We start from the raw sequence: 16,817 nt of genomic DNA on the forward strand, positions 1-16,817 counted from the left end.
CACAGCCAACCCAATACTTAACAGTGAAAAGCTGAAAGCCTTCCCAATAAATTCTGGTACAAGACAAGAACTTCTAATAGTACTGGAAGTTCTAGCCACAGCAATCAAACAAGAAAAAGAAAGAAAACGTATCCAAATTAGTAGGGAAGAAGTAAAATTATCACTGTATGCCGAGGACATGATACTCTCTCTATATGCTGAGAAAACTATAAAGATTCCACACAAAAACTATTAGAACTGATGAACGAATTCAGCAAGGTAGCAGGATATAAGATATATAGACTATGTAGAAATCTGTTGCATTTCCTTATACTAATAATGAAATGTCAGAAAATATAAAAAATTCCATTTAAAAATCACATCATGTAAGACCGGATACTATAAAACTCTCAAAGGAAAGCATAGGCAGAACACTCTAACGTAAATCACAGCAAGATCTTTTGGGATCCACCTCCTAGAGTAAAAAAAAATACTACTAATTAAACTTAAAAGCTTTTGCACAGCAAGGAAACCATAAACAAAACGAAAAGACAACCCACAGAACAGGACAAAATACTTGCAAATGAAGCCACTGACAAGAGATTTATCTCCAAACTACATGAACAGTTTATACAGCTAAATATCAAAAAAAACAAACAACCCAATCAAAAAATGGACAGAAGACCTAAATAGACGTTTTTCTAAAGAAGATAGAGATGGCCAACAGGCACATGAAAAGATGCTCCACATAGTCAATTGTTAGAGAAATGCAAATCAAAACTACAATAAGGTACCACTTCACAACAGTCAAAATAGACATCATCAAAAAGTCTAAAACGATAAATCCTGGGAGGGTATGGAGAAAAGGAAGCCTTCCGAAACTGTTGGTGAGAATGTAAACTGGTGCAGCAACCACGGAAAACAGATTCCTCAAAAAATTAAAAAGAGAGTTACCGTAAGATCCAGGATGATATATCTAGAAATATATACATCTATATATATACCATATATCTACAAAAGACAAAAGCGCTAATTGAAAAGATGCACGCACCCCAACTGCTCACAGCAGCACTGTTCACAGCAGCCAAGACATGAAGCAATAGATGAATGGATGAGCATGTGGTGTGTAAATCTGGTAGGCTACAGTCCATGGGGTCGCAAAGAGTAGGACACGACTGAGCGCCTTCACTGTCACTTTCACTTTACAGACACGCACACAATGGAATACTGGATGCATACATGTGTGCTCAGTGATGTCCAGCTCTTCGCGATCCCACGGATTGTAGTCCACCAGGCTCCTCTGTCCATGGGATTATCCTGGCAAGAATATTGACACTGACATTGAAGTTACTCAGTCATGTCTGACTGTTTGCAACCCCACGGACTGTAGCCTACCAGGCCTCTCCATCCATAGAATTTTCCAGGCAAGGGTACTGGAGTGGGTTGCCATTTGCTATTTCCTACTCCAGGGGATCTTCCCAACCCAGGGATTGAACCCATGTGTCTCCTGCAGCTCCTGCATTGACAGGCGGATTCTTTACCAGTGGGAAAGCAATGAGATATTACTCAGCCATAAAAAAGAATGAAACAATGCCATATGCAGCAACATGGATGAAACCTAGAGATTATTATACTATGTAAAGTAAGTCAGACACAGAAAAACAAATATTATATCATTCACATGTGGAATCAAAAAAAAAAGTAAAAATGAACTTATTTACAAAATAGAAACAGACTCACAGACATAGAAAACAAATTTATGGTTACCAAAGAGGAAAGTGGCAAGGGGGTGGGGGAGGATAAATCAGGAGTATGGGATTAACAGAAGCACACTCAGTCCAGTTCAGTTCAATTCAGTCGCTCAGTCGTGTCCGACTCTTTGCGACCCCATGAATCGCAGCACGCCAGGCCTCCCTGTCCATCACCATCTCCCGGAGTTCACTCAGACTCACGTCCATCGAGTCCATGATGCCATCCAGCCATCTCATCCTCAGTCGTCCCTTTCTCCTCCTGCCCCCAATCCCTCCCAGCATCAGAGTCTTTTCCAATGAGTCAACTCTTCGCATGAGGTGGCCAAAGGACTGGAGCTTCAGCTTCAGCATCATTCCTTCCAAAGAAATCCCAGGGTTGATCTCCTTCAGAATGGACTGGTTAGATCTCCTTGCAGTCCAAGGGACTCTCAACTGTCTTCTCCAACACCACAGTTCAAAAGCATCAATTCTTCGGCACTCAGCCTTCTTCACAGTCCAACTCTCACATCCATACATGACTACTGGAAAAACCATAGCCTTGACTAGACGGACCTTAGTCGGCAAAGTAATGTCTCTGCTTTTGAATATATTATCTAGGTTGGTCATAACTTTTCTTCCAAGGAGTAAGCGTCTTTTAATTTCATGGCTGCAGTTACCATCTGCAGTGATTTTGGAGCCCACAAAATAAAGTCTGACACTGTTTCCACTGTTTCCCATCTATTTCCCATGAAGTGGTGGGACCAGATGCCATGATCTTCGTTTTCTGAATGTTGAGCTTTAAGCCAGCTTTTTTGCTCTCCTCTTTCACTTTCATCAGGAGGTTTTTTAGCTCCTCTTCACTTTCTACCATAAGGGTGGTATCATCTGCATATCTGAGGTTATTGATATTTCTCCTGGCAATCTTGATTCCAGCTTGTGTTTCTTCCAGTCCAGTGTTTCTCATGATGTACTCTGCATATAAGTTAAATAAGCAGGGCGACAATTTACAGCCTTGATGTACTCCTTTTCCTATTTGGAACCAGTCTGTTGTTCCATGTCCAGTTCTAACTGTTGCTTCCTGACCTGCATACAGATTTCTCAAGAGGCAGTGTAAAAGAGACAAACAACAAGGATTCACTGTATAACACAGGGAACTATATTCAATATCTTATAATAAACTATAATGGAAAAGAATTCTTTAAAGTATGTATCCATACACATGCATAACCAATTCACTTTGCTGTACATCTGAAGCTAAAACAATAAATCAACCATACTTCAATTAAAAACAACAACAGATAATCGGATAAAAGAACCAGAACTTAGATTAGAGGAGAAAGGGTACAGTTATAGCGGAAAAAAGAATAAGGAAAAGGTATTATGGATCAGGCACTAATACCTTTAAAAAGGAAAAATACAGTAACAGGGATTTTTTAAAAATAATGTCACGTATTCATCTTTGGCTGTGTGGGTCTTTGTTGCTTGGGAGCTTTTCTCTGGCTGCAGTGAAGGGGGGCCCCTCCTGTCGCACAGCACAGGCCCTAGGGCGCACAGGCTTCGGCAGCTGCAGCGCGTGGGCTCAGGAGCTGCTGCTCCCGGACTCCAGAGCACAGGTTCAACAGCGGCAGTGTGCAGGCTTAGCTGCTCCTCGACATATGGGATCTCCCTGGACCAGGGACTGAACTGTGTCTCCTGCACTGGCAGGCAGATTCTTTACCACTGAGCCACCAGGGAGGCCCTAAGAGGATTCTTGGATACTCACAACAAAGGAACAGGCTGCCCAGTTTTTCTCCCAAAACAACAAGGCACTTAGGTAAGGTTAAAAAGGTGGAGGGTGGGGGGTGTTAAGGATGTGTTTAGTGAACATATACACACAGACAACATGGGAAGGGCCTAGGTCACTAAGATGTGAGAAACCTACAACCCTGGTCCAGCCCCAGGAAGGGCAGCTGGGGCTAATAAAAATTTTGGTGTCTGCTGCTCAGATAACTGAGAATAAGGAGCTGGAGAAAACTAGATCCTCAGAGATTCCAAATGTGTCAGGAAATAATAACCAGAAGAATGAAAGAACCCTTGGCAAAAATTTCACAAGCCTAAAGGATTAAAGGAAAGATTTAAAAACAAAAACTAAGAGGAAGCAACCAAGTGGAAAACCCTGAGAGACAAACCAAACCAAACCAAAAGTATGGATGAGGGGAAACAAAACTGCTTGGGTTTCTGTCCTTGGTTATGCAAGGCTCTGCTGCTGCTGCTCACACCCCACGCCTCTATCTTCTGGTAAGAGGTAAGTTCCGACTTTCTGTAGAGTCAGCACAAGCTTTCCTTGGTGATAAAAGACAGCAGAGAAGTGTCCAAGGGCTTGGCTCACTTATCCTTCTCAGAATGTGTTCTTCAGAAAGCCACTTGCTTGTAGGGGTTGAAAAGGTGTAATATTGACTACAAACGGGGAGATGGTGCTGGTAGAGAGAAAGGAGCACCTCAGATCTTCTGAAGTCAAAGCTTACATGTGGGGATACCTAATTGGGCCTTTATTTCCAGGGCTCAAAGAGAACACTCTCCTTTCAGAAAGCAGGATTGGCAGCAGTTAATTGCCAATGACTGAACTCCTTGCACTGCAAATGTTCCTGTACCCAGTCAGCAAGCTTCCATGCTCCTCCCACCAACAATTCAGAGGTTCATTACACAGAAAGGATAAAGTACTTACACCAAAAGCACAAGCTTCTCCTTCTCTAAGCTGAAAAGGGAATAAATTCATGGCATTCCTTTCCACTTCTAGAATTGCTAAAAGTTCACAATATCTACTCTCGGAGGCAATATGTACGTATTTTCAAAAGAATGAAAAAATGCGATTGACAACCCCAGGCCTTTGCAATTCTGTACGCATTCAGGAAAAGAGTAATTTACCATACAATTTCTTCCTCCTTTGGATGCAGACTTGCTTGACCTACCCTAGTGAAAACAGTACAAACTAAAAACTAATGCTGCTAGTCAGTCTTCCCTAATTAGAAGATCTGCAGTGCATACATTTCTCTTACTCTCTCTAGTATGTTAAACAGAAGTTTGAATTCCAAGTCCTCTTCTGAAAGAAAGGCCTAGCACTTAACTATTCTGAATGCACAAGGTGATCAGACCACCCCAGGCAGTCAATATTACACCAGAGCTATCCATGGCCTTCGGGATGAGACTGAAACTCCTAAGCATGGTGTAAGGTCAAATCTCATTGTCTGGATCTGAAGACTTCACTTTCCCCATGTTTTCGCAATGCTTTCGGTTCCCAACATGTAATGCCAAACTATGTAATGTCTCTGTGTAACACTGCACAAAGCCCACTTCCACTTCCAGGGTTTCCAGGTCCACCCACTCTCCACGTTAGACCATAAAGCTTGAGATCCTGTCTGTGCTTGCATGCATGCTAAGTCGCTTCAGCTGTGTCCGACTCTTTGCCACTCTGTAGACCACAGCTCGCCAGGCTCCTCTGACCATGGCATTCTCTGGGCAAGAATACTGGAGTGGGCTGCCGTGCCCTCCTCCAGGGGATCTTCCCAACCCAGGGCCTGAACCTGCGTCTCTTATGTCTACCTGCACTGGCAGGTGGCTAGCAGCAATTTATTGCCACTGTCTATGATTGGTGAACAATAAGAAAAAGAACTCCCCAGCCAACACAACTTCAGGATCCTCCCCCCAACGACATACCTGAATTCTGTAAGGCCTAAGTTTGAGCTTTCACCATCTTCCAGTAGACTGTCAGGCCTAAATCTACCATAAGTCTAATTTTGCTTGTCTAATTTTATGGATCATAGTTATCCTGTAGTGTGCTGACTGTGTTCATCTCTGCCAATGCTGTGTTCAGTGACTTCATGTTCTAGTTTGAAACTGGTCATGGTGGTAGTATTTACACCACATAAATTAGCAAAAGTCTACAACTCAGGACTTGACTTTGTTTTATGGGGGAAGACCTAGTTGTTGAACACTAACCAGACCACGACTGTTACTGCTACAATGATCTACACTCCCTCTCCTTTAAAAACCAACTTCTTTTTCTCTTCAAAAATTCCACTGAATTGTCTGGAATTTCTATTCCACGATCAGAAAGTCACCAGTATGCTCAGTACCTTCATAGTTTGTTCCCTAACCTCTCGCGAGACAGGCTACATTTAAGCTTTCAGGATCTGGTACAAAATGAAAATGTGGCTTACTTGTTCAAAAATCAAGAATCTCACGATAATGAGAGCAGAACACTAAATCAAGAACGAGGCCTCTCTCAGTGCGAGGGCTGCAGAGGCCGCATGCTCATAAAGTGATCCCTGACCTCCTTTTTTAAATTTTTAGTTTTCTCTAGTTGCAGCGAGTGGGGGTTATTCTTCCTTGCAGGGCCCAGGCTTCGCATTGCAGTGGTTTCTCTTGTTGTGGAGCACTGGCTCAGTAGTTGCGGCACACAGGCTTAGAGACTCCGCAGCAAGCGGGATCTTCCCAGACCAGGGATCGAACTGGTGTCCCCTGAATTGCAAGACAGATTTCCTTCCTACCCACTGGACCACCAGGGAAGCCCCCTCTGACCTATTCTTAAGAGTAAGTCTGCATGCCTCTAAGGATGCAGTTTCCCATGTATCTTCAATGCAATCGCTACCTATTCTCCCATACTTCAAGATTAAAGGTGAGATGCTATTTTATTTGCTCCCCTTCTCAACACCCTTTGCAAATCATTACTCTTTCATCTTCTCTGTAAAAGCCTCTTCCCTCTGCTATCTTGCTGCACTACATTTCAACTCTCATCGCAGCTGTCATCTCTCAAGTTACTCATTACTCCTACATTACTGATGGCTTTGACATCTGGCTCTCAAAATTTCTCTTCACTGCAAGTCCTTGCCTCCAGAGTAAGAGTAAAAGGACAGACTCTGGAGAGAATGAGACCGCCTGTGTTCACGTGTTGGTACTACCACAGAGTAGCTATGCTGCCTTGGCCATGTTCCCTAACCTTCTTTTCCCGAGTTTCCTCATTTATAAAATAAAAATTGGTAGCAGCAAGTCATAGGATTTGTTGTATAGATAAAACGGTTAATTCATGTAAAAGGCTCAGAATAGTACCTGACACACAGTAAGTACTCAGTAAACATTAACTGTTGCTGTTATCATCATTCCCATCATCCTTACTAAAGGTCTCAAGGTCTACATGGATAACTCATTCAACATGTTCTTTGAGCTCCTATCACCAATAAATTTCTTCTCTGCTCTATCCCAACAACTCTCTTCCATAGCTTCACCCTAGACCTTGTAATCACCATAACTTCTACACCTCTGAAATCTGAAATTCAAATATCCCCCATTCTCAGGACTACCTCCTGTCCTTCCAGCACATGTACCTGTCCCCCGTATCTGCTTCCCATCACCAAAATCTCTGAATGCCAGACTCCTGTACTGAACCTCTGTCAACACCTCCCAACTTTGCCTCTCTTCCTTTCTTCTTACATCTCTCTTCTATCCACTCTCTTGACAATGACCTCCATTTCCATGCCTCAATTTCCTTCCCTACAAAACTGGCAAAGTTCTAATCTTGGATGAATCAAACCATCAACCTTTCCTTGACAGGGTTGCTGAGAGGTCCTGAGGAGAATCATACAACTATGATTGTAAATGCATGCTCTCCATCTTCAAGGCTACCCAGCCATCTTTCTATTTCCTAAGCTTGTTTACCATCTCCTATCCCGATCAATGGTCATTTCAGACCTTTACCACTCTCTCCAGATCTCTCATTCACCTGCCTACTACCCACCCATCCCCACTCCATGTACCTGATTCTACTTTCAGTAAATGATTTATTCCACTTCAGGAAAAAACAAGAATGAGGTTAGAACTACCACAATTTCCTTCTCTCGAACCAACAGTCCGCCTTAGTCACACCCATGCCCACTCACTCCTTCCTCCTATCACAGGGAAGGAGACGTCTCTCCTCTTGCGTAAGGCTCATCTGGTCCTCTGTGCTCTGTATTCTAACCCCCTGCCCTATGAGGCTGTGCTGTGCTCAGTCGTTTCAGTCGTGTCCAACTCTTTGTGACCCCATAGACTGCAGCCCACCAGGCTCCTCTGTCCATGGGATTCTCCAGGCAAAAATACTGGAGTGGGTTGCCATGCCCTCCTCCAGGGGATCTTCCTGACCCGGGGATCGAACCCACGTCTCTTAGATCTCCTGCACTGGCAGACGAGTTCTTTACCACTAGCACCACCTGGGAAGCCCTACAAGGCAGTGGTTCTCAAAGTGTGGTTCCCAGACCAGTAGCACTGGCACATGAGGAACGTGTGCTTAGTCACTCAGTGGTGTCCGACTCTGTGCGACCCCATGGGCTGTAGTCCGCCGGACTCCTCTGTCCATGGGATTCTCCAGGCAAGAATACTGGAGTGGGTTGCCATGCCCTCCTCCAGGGGATCTTCCCAACCCAGGGATCGAACCAAGGTCTCCCATAGTGCAGGCCGATTTTTTACTATCTGAGGCACCAGGGAAGCTGTAGAAATGCAAATTCTCAGGCCCGACTTTAAACAAAGTGAATCAGAAGCTTTGGAGCTGGGACCCAGCAATCTGTTTTTAACAGGGCCTCCAAGCGATTCTGTTGGAAGTTTGAGATCCTCAGCCCTGAGGGAGAACTGTCTTTGTCCTCTTTCCCATATCTTCAACTTCCTTTAGGACAATGGTTCCCTTGCCCAAAGAGCCGCCTTCTTGACTGCTCCATGGACCTTCTTGCACTTCTCCATTCTATTCATCACACAGTAACACATCTGACCATTTCATTCCCTGTTAAGATAAAGACTAATATTTTAAGAAGGCCTGAAGGCTGGCTCTTCCAATCCCAAAGAAGGGCAATGCCAAAGAATGATCAAACTACCATATAACTGCATTCATTTCACACACTAGTAAGGTTATGCTCAAAATCCTTCAAGTGAGACTTCAGCAGTATGTGAACCGAGAACTTCCAGCTGTACAAACTGGATTTAGAAAGGGCAGAGGAACCAGAGTTCAAATTGCCAACGTTCATTGGATCATAGAGAAAGCAAGGAAATTCTAGGAAAACATCACTTCTGCTTCACTGACTACACTAAAGACTTTGACTGTGTGGATCACAACAAACTGTGGAAAATTCTTCAAGAGATGGGAATACCAGACCACCTGACCTGTCTACTGAGAAATGAGTATGCAGGCCAAGAAGCAACTGTTAGAACTGGACATAGAGCAAAGAACTGGTACAAAGCTGGTAAAGGAGTGCGTCAAGGCTGTGTACTGTCCCCCTGCTTATTTAACTTATACACAGGGTACATCATGAGAAACGCCGGGCTGAATCACGAACTAGAATCAAGACTGCTGGGAGAAATACCAACAACCTCAGATACCCAGATGATGCTACGCTAATGGCAGGAAGTGAAGAAGAACTAAAGAGCCTCTTGATGAGGGTGAAAGAGGAGAGTGAAAAAGCTGGCTTAAAACTCAACATTCAAAAAACGAAGATCATGGCATCCAGTCCCATCACTTCATGTCAAACAGAAGTGGAAACAGTGACAGATTTTATTTTCTTGCTTCCCTTGTGGTTCAGTTGGTAAAGAATGAACCAACTGGGTTCGATCTCTGGGTTGGGAAGATCCCCTGGAGAAGGGAAAGGCTACCCACTCCACTATTCTGGCCCAGAGAAGTCCATGGACTGTATAGTTCACGGGGTCACAAAGAGTCAGACACAACTGAGCAACTTTCACTTTCACTTTATTTTCTTGGGCTCCAAAAACCACTGCTGACAATGACTGCAGCCATGAAACTGAAAGATGTTTACTCCTTGGAAGGGAAGCTATGACCACCCTAGACAGCATATTAAAAAGCAGAGACATCACTTTGCCAACAAAGTTGCATACACTCAAAGCTATGATTTTCACAGTAGTCATGTACAGATGTGAGAGCTGGACCATAAAGAAGGCTGAGTGCCAAAGAACTGATGCTTTTGAATTGTGCTGGTAGAGAAGACTCTTGAGAGTCTCTTGGACAGCAAGGAGATCAAACCAGTCAATCCTAAAAGAAATCAACCCTGGATATTCACTGGAAGGACTGATTGTGAAGCTCCAATACTTAGACCACCTGATGCAAAGAGCCAACTCATTGAAAAAGCTTTGGTGCTCGGTGACTGAAGGCAGGAGAAGAGGCAGCAGGGGATGAGATGGTTGGATGGCATCACTGACTCAACGGACGTGAATTTGAGCAAACTCTAGGAGACAGTATAGGACAGGGAAGCCTGGTGTGCTGCAGTCCATGGGGTCACAAGAGCTGGACATGACTTAGCAACTGAACAACAACAAGGCTCTGAACACCTCTGAAGCCTCTTGTTTCTCTAAAGGTCTCTTGCTCTGTTTGCCAAACAAGACCAGTCTCTCTCAACTTTTTGATCTTGCCATCTTCTAAGGCATCTAACAAACTTTGAAATGGTTATTCTTTCTGCCTGAATTACTCTGCCTGTTTTTTTTTTTTTTTCCCCTAACTCCTACTTCTACTTCAATCTCAGCTTCAACTTCCCTTACTTAGGGTGGCCTAACTTTACCCCTTAATCTTAAATAGGTCCCTGTCAGATGTTCTTACAGTACTCTACTTACCTTCTCATAATGTACACTGAGGTTATAAGTATTTAATAGTCATAAATGTCATGCCTATTTTCCTTGCCAGAGTGTAAGCTCTATTAGGGCAGGAATCAGGATCTTATTTGATATAACACTTGCACTGCCTTGCTTTTAGTACACCACCTTACAGACAGTGAATGTGCGGTAAATATGTGCTGACTAAACCTCTGCACACACCGGACCTCTCTCCAGAATTTTTTTTTTTTTACCTTTAAACCCCAAGTGAAATTCTACACATCCATTAAGAAATAAGTTAAACACCTCTGTAAACTCTTCCCTGAATATACACATCACTTGCCTGCTCAAGAGGGTCACTTCTTCTTTTGTGTTCCTATTGTGTAGTATTGGGTTAGCCAAAAGTTCATTCAGGTTTTTCCATAAGATGTTATAGAAAAACCCAAACAAACTTTCTGGTCAACCCAATAGATAAATCTACTATGTAATAATTATACACTACTGGGGGACTTCCCGAGTGGTCCAGTGGTTAGGAATCCACCAGCCAATGCCAGGGACATGGGTTTGATCCCTGGTCTAGGACGATCCCACCTGCTACAGGGCAACGAGGCCTGTGGGACACAGCTACTGAGCCAACTTGCCTTAGAACCCATTCTTCTGTAACAAGAGAAACCACTGCAATGAGAAGCCTGCACGCCACAAAAACAGAGTAGCCCCCACTCACTGCAACTAGAGAAAGTCCATGTGCAGCAATGAAGACCCAGCAGTCAAATAAAGGAAAATAATAATAAAATTTTAAAAGTTGGTTCTTAAAAAAAAAAAAATTATACATTATTGTAAACACCATCTTTGTGCCTGAGTTACCACTAGACTATAAACTCCTGAGAGCACAGATCATGTCTTGTTTACCTCTAGAGCTTAGCAAAGTGCCTGACACTGATAATAAGTGAAAGTCGCTCAGTCATGTCTGACTCTCTGTGATCCCATGGACAGTTCGTGGCATTCTCCAGGCCAGAATACTGGAGTAGGTAGCCTTTCCCTTCTCCAGGGGATCTTCCCAACCCAGGGATCAAGCCCTGGTCTCCCTCACTGCAGGCAGATTCTTTACCAGCTGAGCCACCAGGGAAGCCCAAGAATACTCGAGAGTATCCCTTCTCCAGAGGATCTTCCAGACCCTGGAATCGAACCGGGGTCTCCTGCACTGCAGGCGGATTCTTTACCAACTGAGCTATGAGGGAAGCCTGACACTGATAATAAAATCCATAAATGTTTATGAGCAAATTGAACCTAACACTGTAGCTCTAAAACCACACTGAAAGGCTTTGCTGTTCATTAGCTGCATGATCAAATTGTTTAACCTATTTGGACCTCAGTTTCCTCACTAGGAAAACGGGGTTAATAACACATACTTGGAAATATTGCTATGAAAATTAAACAAAATGACATAACACAACGATTAGCACACAGTGTCTGGCATGCAGTAGCCTCCCCACTCTGGCTTTAACTTGATAGAGACAACCAGGACAAAACACAGACAAAAATAAGTCACAGCAACTGAGGGAGAATGAGCACAGGGTGAGTCATTCCTCTTAATCATTTGCCCAGGAAGATCAACAATGAGGAAACATAATAAGCAGAATAAACTCTACTGGTAGTATCTCCCTTGGCATACAAAGCTTGGTAAGAATTCATCCAAGGCCTCTTGGCTAATGGCCACATCCGGCTCCCCAGACCAGCAGGTCCAGGTCTTATGCAGCACCAGGGTGGTTACTTTAGAATGGAATAGAAATTACCTCATAAGGAAAGTGTTTACCAGCAGGAGATGGGAGAGGAGGAGGAGAACTTGACTGCAACCGCATCAATCAAGTGTTTTGCAATCTGGCAGAAAACACTGCAGAATCGCTGGTGGAGACTAACACCCACACAAACGCACTTACCTGTAGCCAAGAACCAGCTTAGCCAAGATAATGAGCAGCTTTCTGCTTTAACCAAAACAATGGTCAGCCCTGCATGGAGTGTACATCTCTAAAGATCAAATTACCCTGGAACATCTGGGCAGCCCCTACTAAGATGACACTAAGCAGCTGCGTCCATACACTCCTCAGCCTATGAGCGCTGCCCACGAGCACAGCTTCAAAGCTTGTGTGTGCCAAATGCAAGAGCAGATTAGACCAGTTCTCTAGTCACTCCTCATTCATGATATGCTTACCTCTGCAGAGCCGGTGCTGTTTACATCACCTAGTTCGTTCGTTTTAGAAGGCTGTGTCACCGCAGCTACTTCTTCACTGGGATTCTCTCTCTTCCGAAGCTTTCTGATTAAGCTCCACTGGTCACTCGATAAAGTGGGTCTGAGTGGAGTTCTGGGTGGGCTCCACCTCCTCCAAGATGCCCTGCTCCAATCTAGCCCCAAAATATGTGGTACATCATCCTCAGGCAGAAAGTCCAAATCATCTTCAATTTGGAATTTTTGGAAAAACACCAGCATTGAGTTGGAAGAGTCTGTCCTAAAAGCCTGGCAGCTCTGGGGCCTGCTGCAGTCTGCCTGGATGCACATCCCCTCTAACCACCAAAAGGCATGACAGGCAGAGTCCTGGCAGCAGGCAGCCCAACATGACTGGAGAGAGGGGGTTCCTTCTAGAAGTTGGAGGTGATTTTCTCCCCTGGATCTCAGGCCAACGCCAAACTGTGTCTTCACCCACTGGCACCTGCTCTCCTTGGCATCTAAAAACAAAGAATGGAAACATTTTAAAATGAAATAAAAACAGAGACTCCAGCTCTGTTAAGAGTCCTGAACACCAACATTGGAGGCTATTTTGAAGATTGGTTTTTAAGAGGGTGGGAAAGCTGTCTGGTAAGTGGAAAAGAAGACACAAAAGAGAAAGGTTTTTTGGCTCAGGATATTTTAGCTGGTAGAAGTATTGCTCCACACTCACCGCTGGCCCTCCTCAGTAAGTCCTTGCATGTAGACCTTTTACACAGAACTCCAGTTCATGAAACAAAAAAACAACAGAGCTCTTCTGGTGACCAGGCGCTGAAGGACGGGGGCAGGGTCCCACTCACCCCCAAGGCCCTTCTCTGGGACAGTATGAAGATTATGAGTCCAGAAGAGCAGGAAGCTGAAGAAGATGGGGTACTCCCCCTACACTGAACTGGTAGTAACACAGACTGAGTTCTCTCAACCTCTTGCAGGCTGCAGGTTCATCCATTTCCTAATCAGCAGCTGGTCATAGTCAGGTGGCTTTGCACATCACAGCATTAATCAGAGCAGTAGTAGAGTTTACCAAAAATTTTATTCTGCTAGATGAACTTCCTGATGAGAAGCTATGTCATAATAAGAAATAAAGGAATAGAAGTACAACAGTGGCCTACTATGGTTAACCTAGATAACATGGTCCAAAATTCTGGCTAACGTTGCTAATGGATAAACTTTTGAGCCACTGAATTTTTTCAGGCATGGTACTGGTTTTCCTGAAATATTACCTCATTTCTATTTTCTTAGGTATAGTTAAAGCATGTTCTAAATTATAGTTTTTACACAGAGTTCATTTTAAGGTCTTATACAGTTGTCTATAACCAACTATGGTCAGGGTAATGTGTATGTTAGTCATTCAGTCGTGTTCGACTCTTTGCAATCCCATGGACTGTAGCCACCAGGCTTCTTTGTCCATGGAATTTTCCAGGCAAGAATACTGGAGTGGGTAGCCATGCACTTCTCCAGGGCATCTTCCCAACATAGGGATCGAACCTGGGTCTCGTGCACTGGAGTACTCCTGCACTACTCGAATCTGGTAAAGGCAGATTCTTTACCATCTGAGCCACCTCTAAGAAGTCAAGATTATACAGGGCCAGAACCAGGCGAGGCAAGGGAGATGCCTTGGGCACAAGTGTTAAGGAAGTGCTTAGTCTTAAGAGTCATGTAAGTGCAGGGCTGGCTTATCCCACCCTGAGACTGAATGTCTCCTTAAATTTCATACCTTAGGCACCTCTTTCTTCACCCTAGTCCCAGCCTGGGGTCACAGCATAAAATGTAGAACCACATATAGAAAATGCGTAGTAGAATCAAACCACTGAAGTGATATACAGTCATGTCTGCAGGCACGCATAACTGGAAAAGGGCTACGACTGGCTGAAGCAACAAGTGGATAATCCACCAAAGCCAAAGGAAACACTTACTAAATGTGGATACTAGTCAACTGAAAGACAAGAGAAAAATAGGAAGGCTTGTGGATTATGGAGTCAGTCACTACGGAAGCCAATCGACCACTGTGCTTCTGAAAAAAGAAACCCAGGCACCAACCTAACGTCAGATAAGGCAACTTAGAGGCCAGAAAAAACAGAACTTCCTTAAGAAAAGATGAATAAATAGAAACTATTTTAAAAATGAAGCTACCAAGAGCTACAGAAACGCCCCTCATTTCTTCATCCACCTTCTCACACAATAACCAATGGTATGACTCAGTAACAGCTGAGTGCACAGTTTATTGAAATCAGTAAATTGTTACATCAGTAACTACTGTCAGTTACTTTTAGATCAACTTTCCATCATTCTTCTCACAAAAAGTCTCTCGTATTTAATACACTGAAAAGATCCACAAAAATGAAAATAACTTGCACTTTTCTGTAAGCCAGTATTTTTTTAACATGCTGTGACCTCCACTTCTGTCCTTGAAGGAGAAACTGCCACAGAATTTGCATTCCCACTGTTGAGAAACTAGAAAACTAGACAAAAAATATATATAAAACAATTGGCTTGGGGCACTGAACAACAATGTGGTCTGAGAGAAAGAAAATAAACAAGGAAATAAACAAGGGTGAGCCCTGTGATCACTCTGGCTTTCTGTTTACAGACCAGGCATGCTGCAGACTGTGAAACAGGGAAGAACCTAAGCAGAGCACAGAGGCCTTGCTCAGCTGAGGAAACAAGAGTTCAAGGTGACTGTGGCAGCAAGAAACTACCAGAAAGAAGGAGCTACATGGAGAATGAGCTCCAGACATCTGGATAGTGGCTCCCCTTGGTGTAATACTAATTTACACCAAGTGTAGGTTGAAACCATGAAAGTTTAGAAAGCATTTTGAACTGAATAAAACTGAAAACACAACATACTAAAATGTGTGGGATACAGTTAAAGCAATGTTCAGAGGGACATTTATAGCTTTACATGCTTGTTTTAGAAAAGAAGAAAAGTCTAAAATCAATGATCTAGAAAGACACACATGCAGAATGCACTGTGATGACAGAAGCAGAGACTGGACGATAGAGCTGCAAGCCAAGAAAAGCCAAGGACGGACAGTGACCACCGGGAGCTAGGAGGAGCTACAGGAGGGTTCTACCCAAAGATTCAGAAGGAACCAGCCCAGCCAACACCCTGACTGAGGACTTCTAACCTCCAGAACTTTCAGCCTAAGCACAACTTTCTCCCCTTGCCTGGAAGAGTGCTTCAGAAGCCAGATGGCTCCAAGACTACCAAGGGCCTAGATCCAGGGGCCACTGACATTTGGAGATGTGGTTGTGGCCTTTACTTAGATTGAATGAAGATTCCCAGATGCTATTTGATGAACATGGACAGGGGTAGATGACGCTGGAAAACTACAGGAATCTGTTGTTGTGGGGCTTCTCTCTCTCTCAAGTCAAAATTAACAGCCCAACTAGAGCAAGGGGTAAAGCCCTGGATGCAAATATGAGAAGCTCCACCAGGTACCTATGCAGTACAAGCATAATGGTTTGAAACAAAGATGTCAGACCTAAAGCAAAATAAATACTTCTGAAGGGTCCGCTCCGAAAGGGCAAACAAAACTGTCACAATTGATATAGGTTTGAAGTAGAAGCACAGAAGTTCCACAGAGAAAAGAGTACTATAATGTAGGAAAGTCTTCAAACATAAATTCTCCTTTATTAAGCACCAGAGAGATTATACTGACAGAAAAAGCTCATAAACAAAGAATGCGTGACAGACATTATGAGCAGTTCGTTTCTTTTAATCGTCATAAAATTCACATAAGAAAACAACCTTATAGACGTACTGAGTGTGGGAAATTCTTAAAGATGTACTTAACATGATTAATCATTAGGGAATTCACTACAGAGAGAAACCCTATAAAGGCAATGAATGCGGAAAAGCTTCAGAAAGAACTCTATTCTATTAAGTCATCAGAGAAATCAGACCAGCCAGAAACCCTTACTACTGTAAAGACTGGGAGAAAGTCTATGCTCAGAAGGTAGCCCTTACTCACCGTGACAGAATACGTTGTGGAGAAAGACCTTTTATATATAATGAAGGCGGTAAAGTTTTCAGGGATAACAACTGTGTTGGAACATAAGAAAATCCACACTGAAGAGAAACCATACTGGTATAATCAATGTGGAAAAGTCTTTAGGAAGAACTCAACTCTTATTAACCATCAAAGAATGCATAAAAGAAAGAAACCCCATCACTGCAGTAAACATGGAAAATCTTTCAGATATACAACCTTTGCTGGACATCAGAAGACTCACAGTGAAAACAAACCTTACTG

The 16,817-nt window shown here is 43.5% G+C and overlaps 1 protein-coding gene across 2 annotated transcripts in view; it reads right to left on the reverse strand.

Moving 5' to 3' along the window:
- Positions 1 to 16,817, reverse strand: part of KIAA0319L (KIAA0319 like) — a 103,124-nt gene that overhangs the window by 53,864 nt on the left and 32,443 nt on the right. For both annotated transcript variants that reach the window (XM_027967686.3, XM_027967687.2), the window contains exon 3: positions 12,514 to 13,025. In XM_027967686.3, the coding sequence (XP_027823487.1) occupies positions 12,514 to 13,025 (512 nt within the window). The remainder of the gene's footprint in view (positions 1 to 12,513; positions 13,026 to 16,817) is intronic.

Source organism: Ovis aries, chromosome 1, assembly GCF_016772045.2.
Source record: "Ovis aries strain OAR_USU_Benz2616 breed Rambouillet chromosome 1, ARS-UI_Ramb_v3.0, whole genome shotgun sequence".
NCBI classification, from domain to species: Eukaryota; Metazoa; Chordata; class Mammalia; order Artiodactyla; family Bovidae; genus Ovis; species Ovis aries.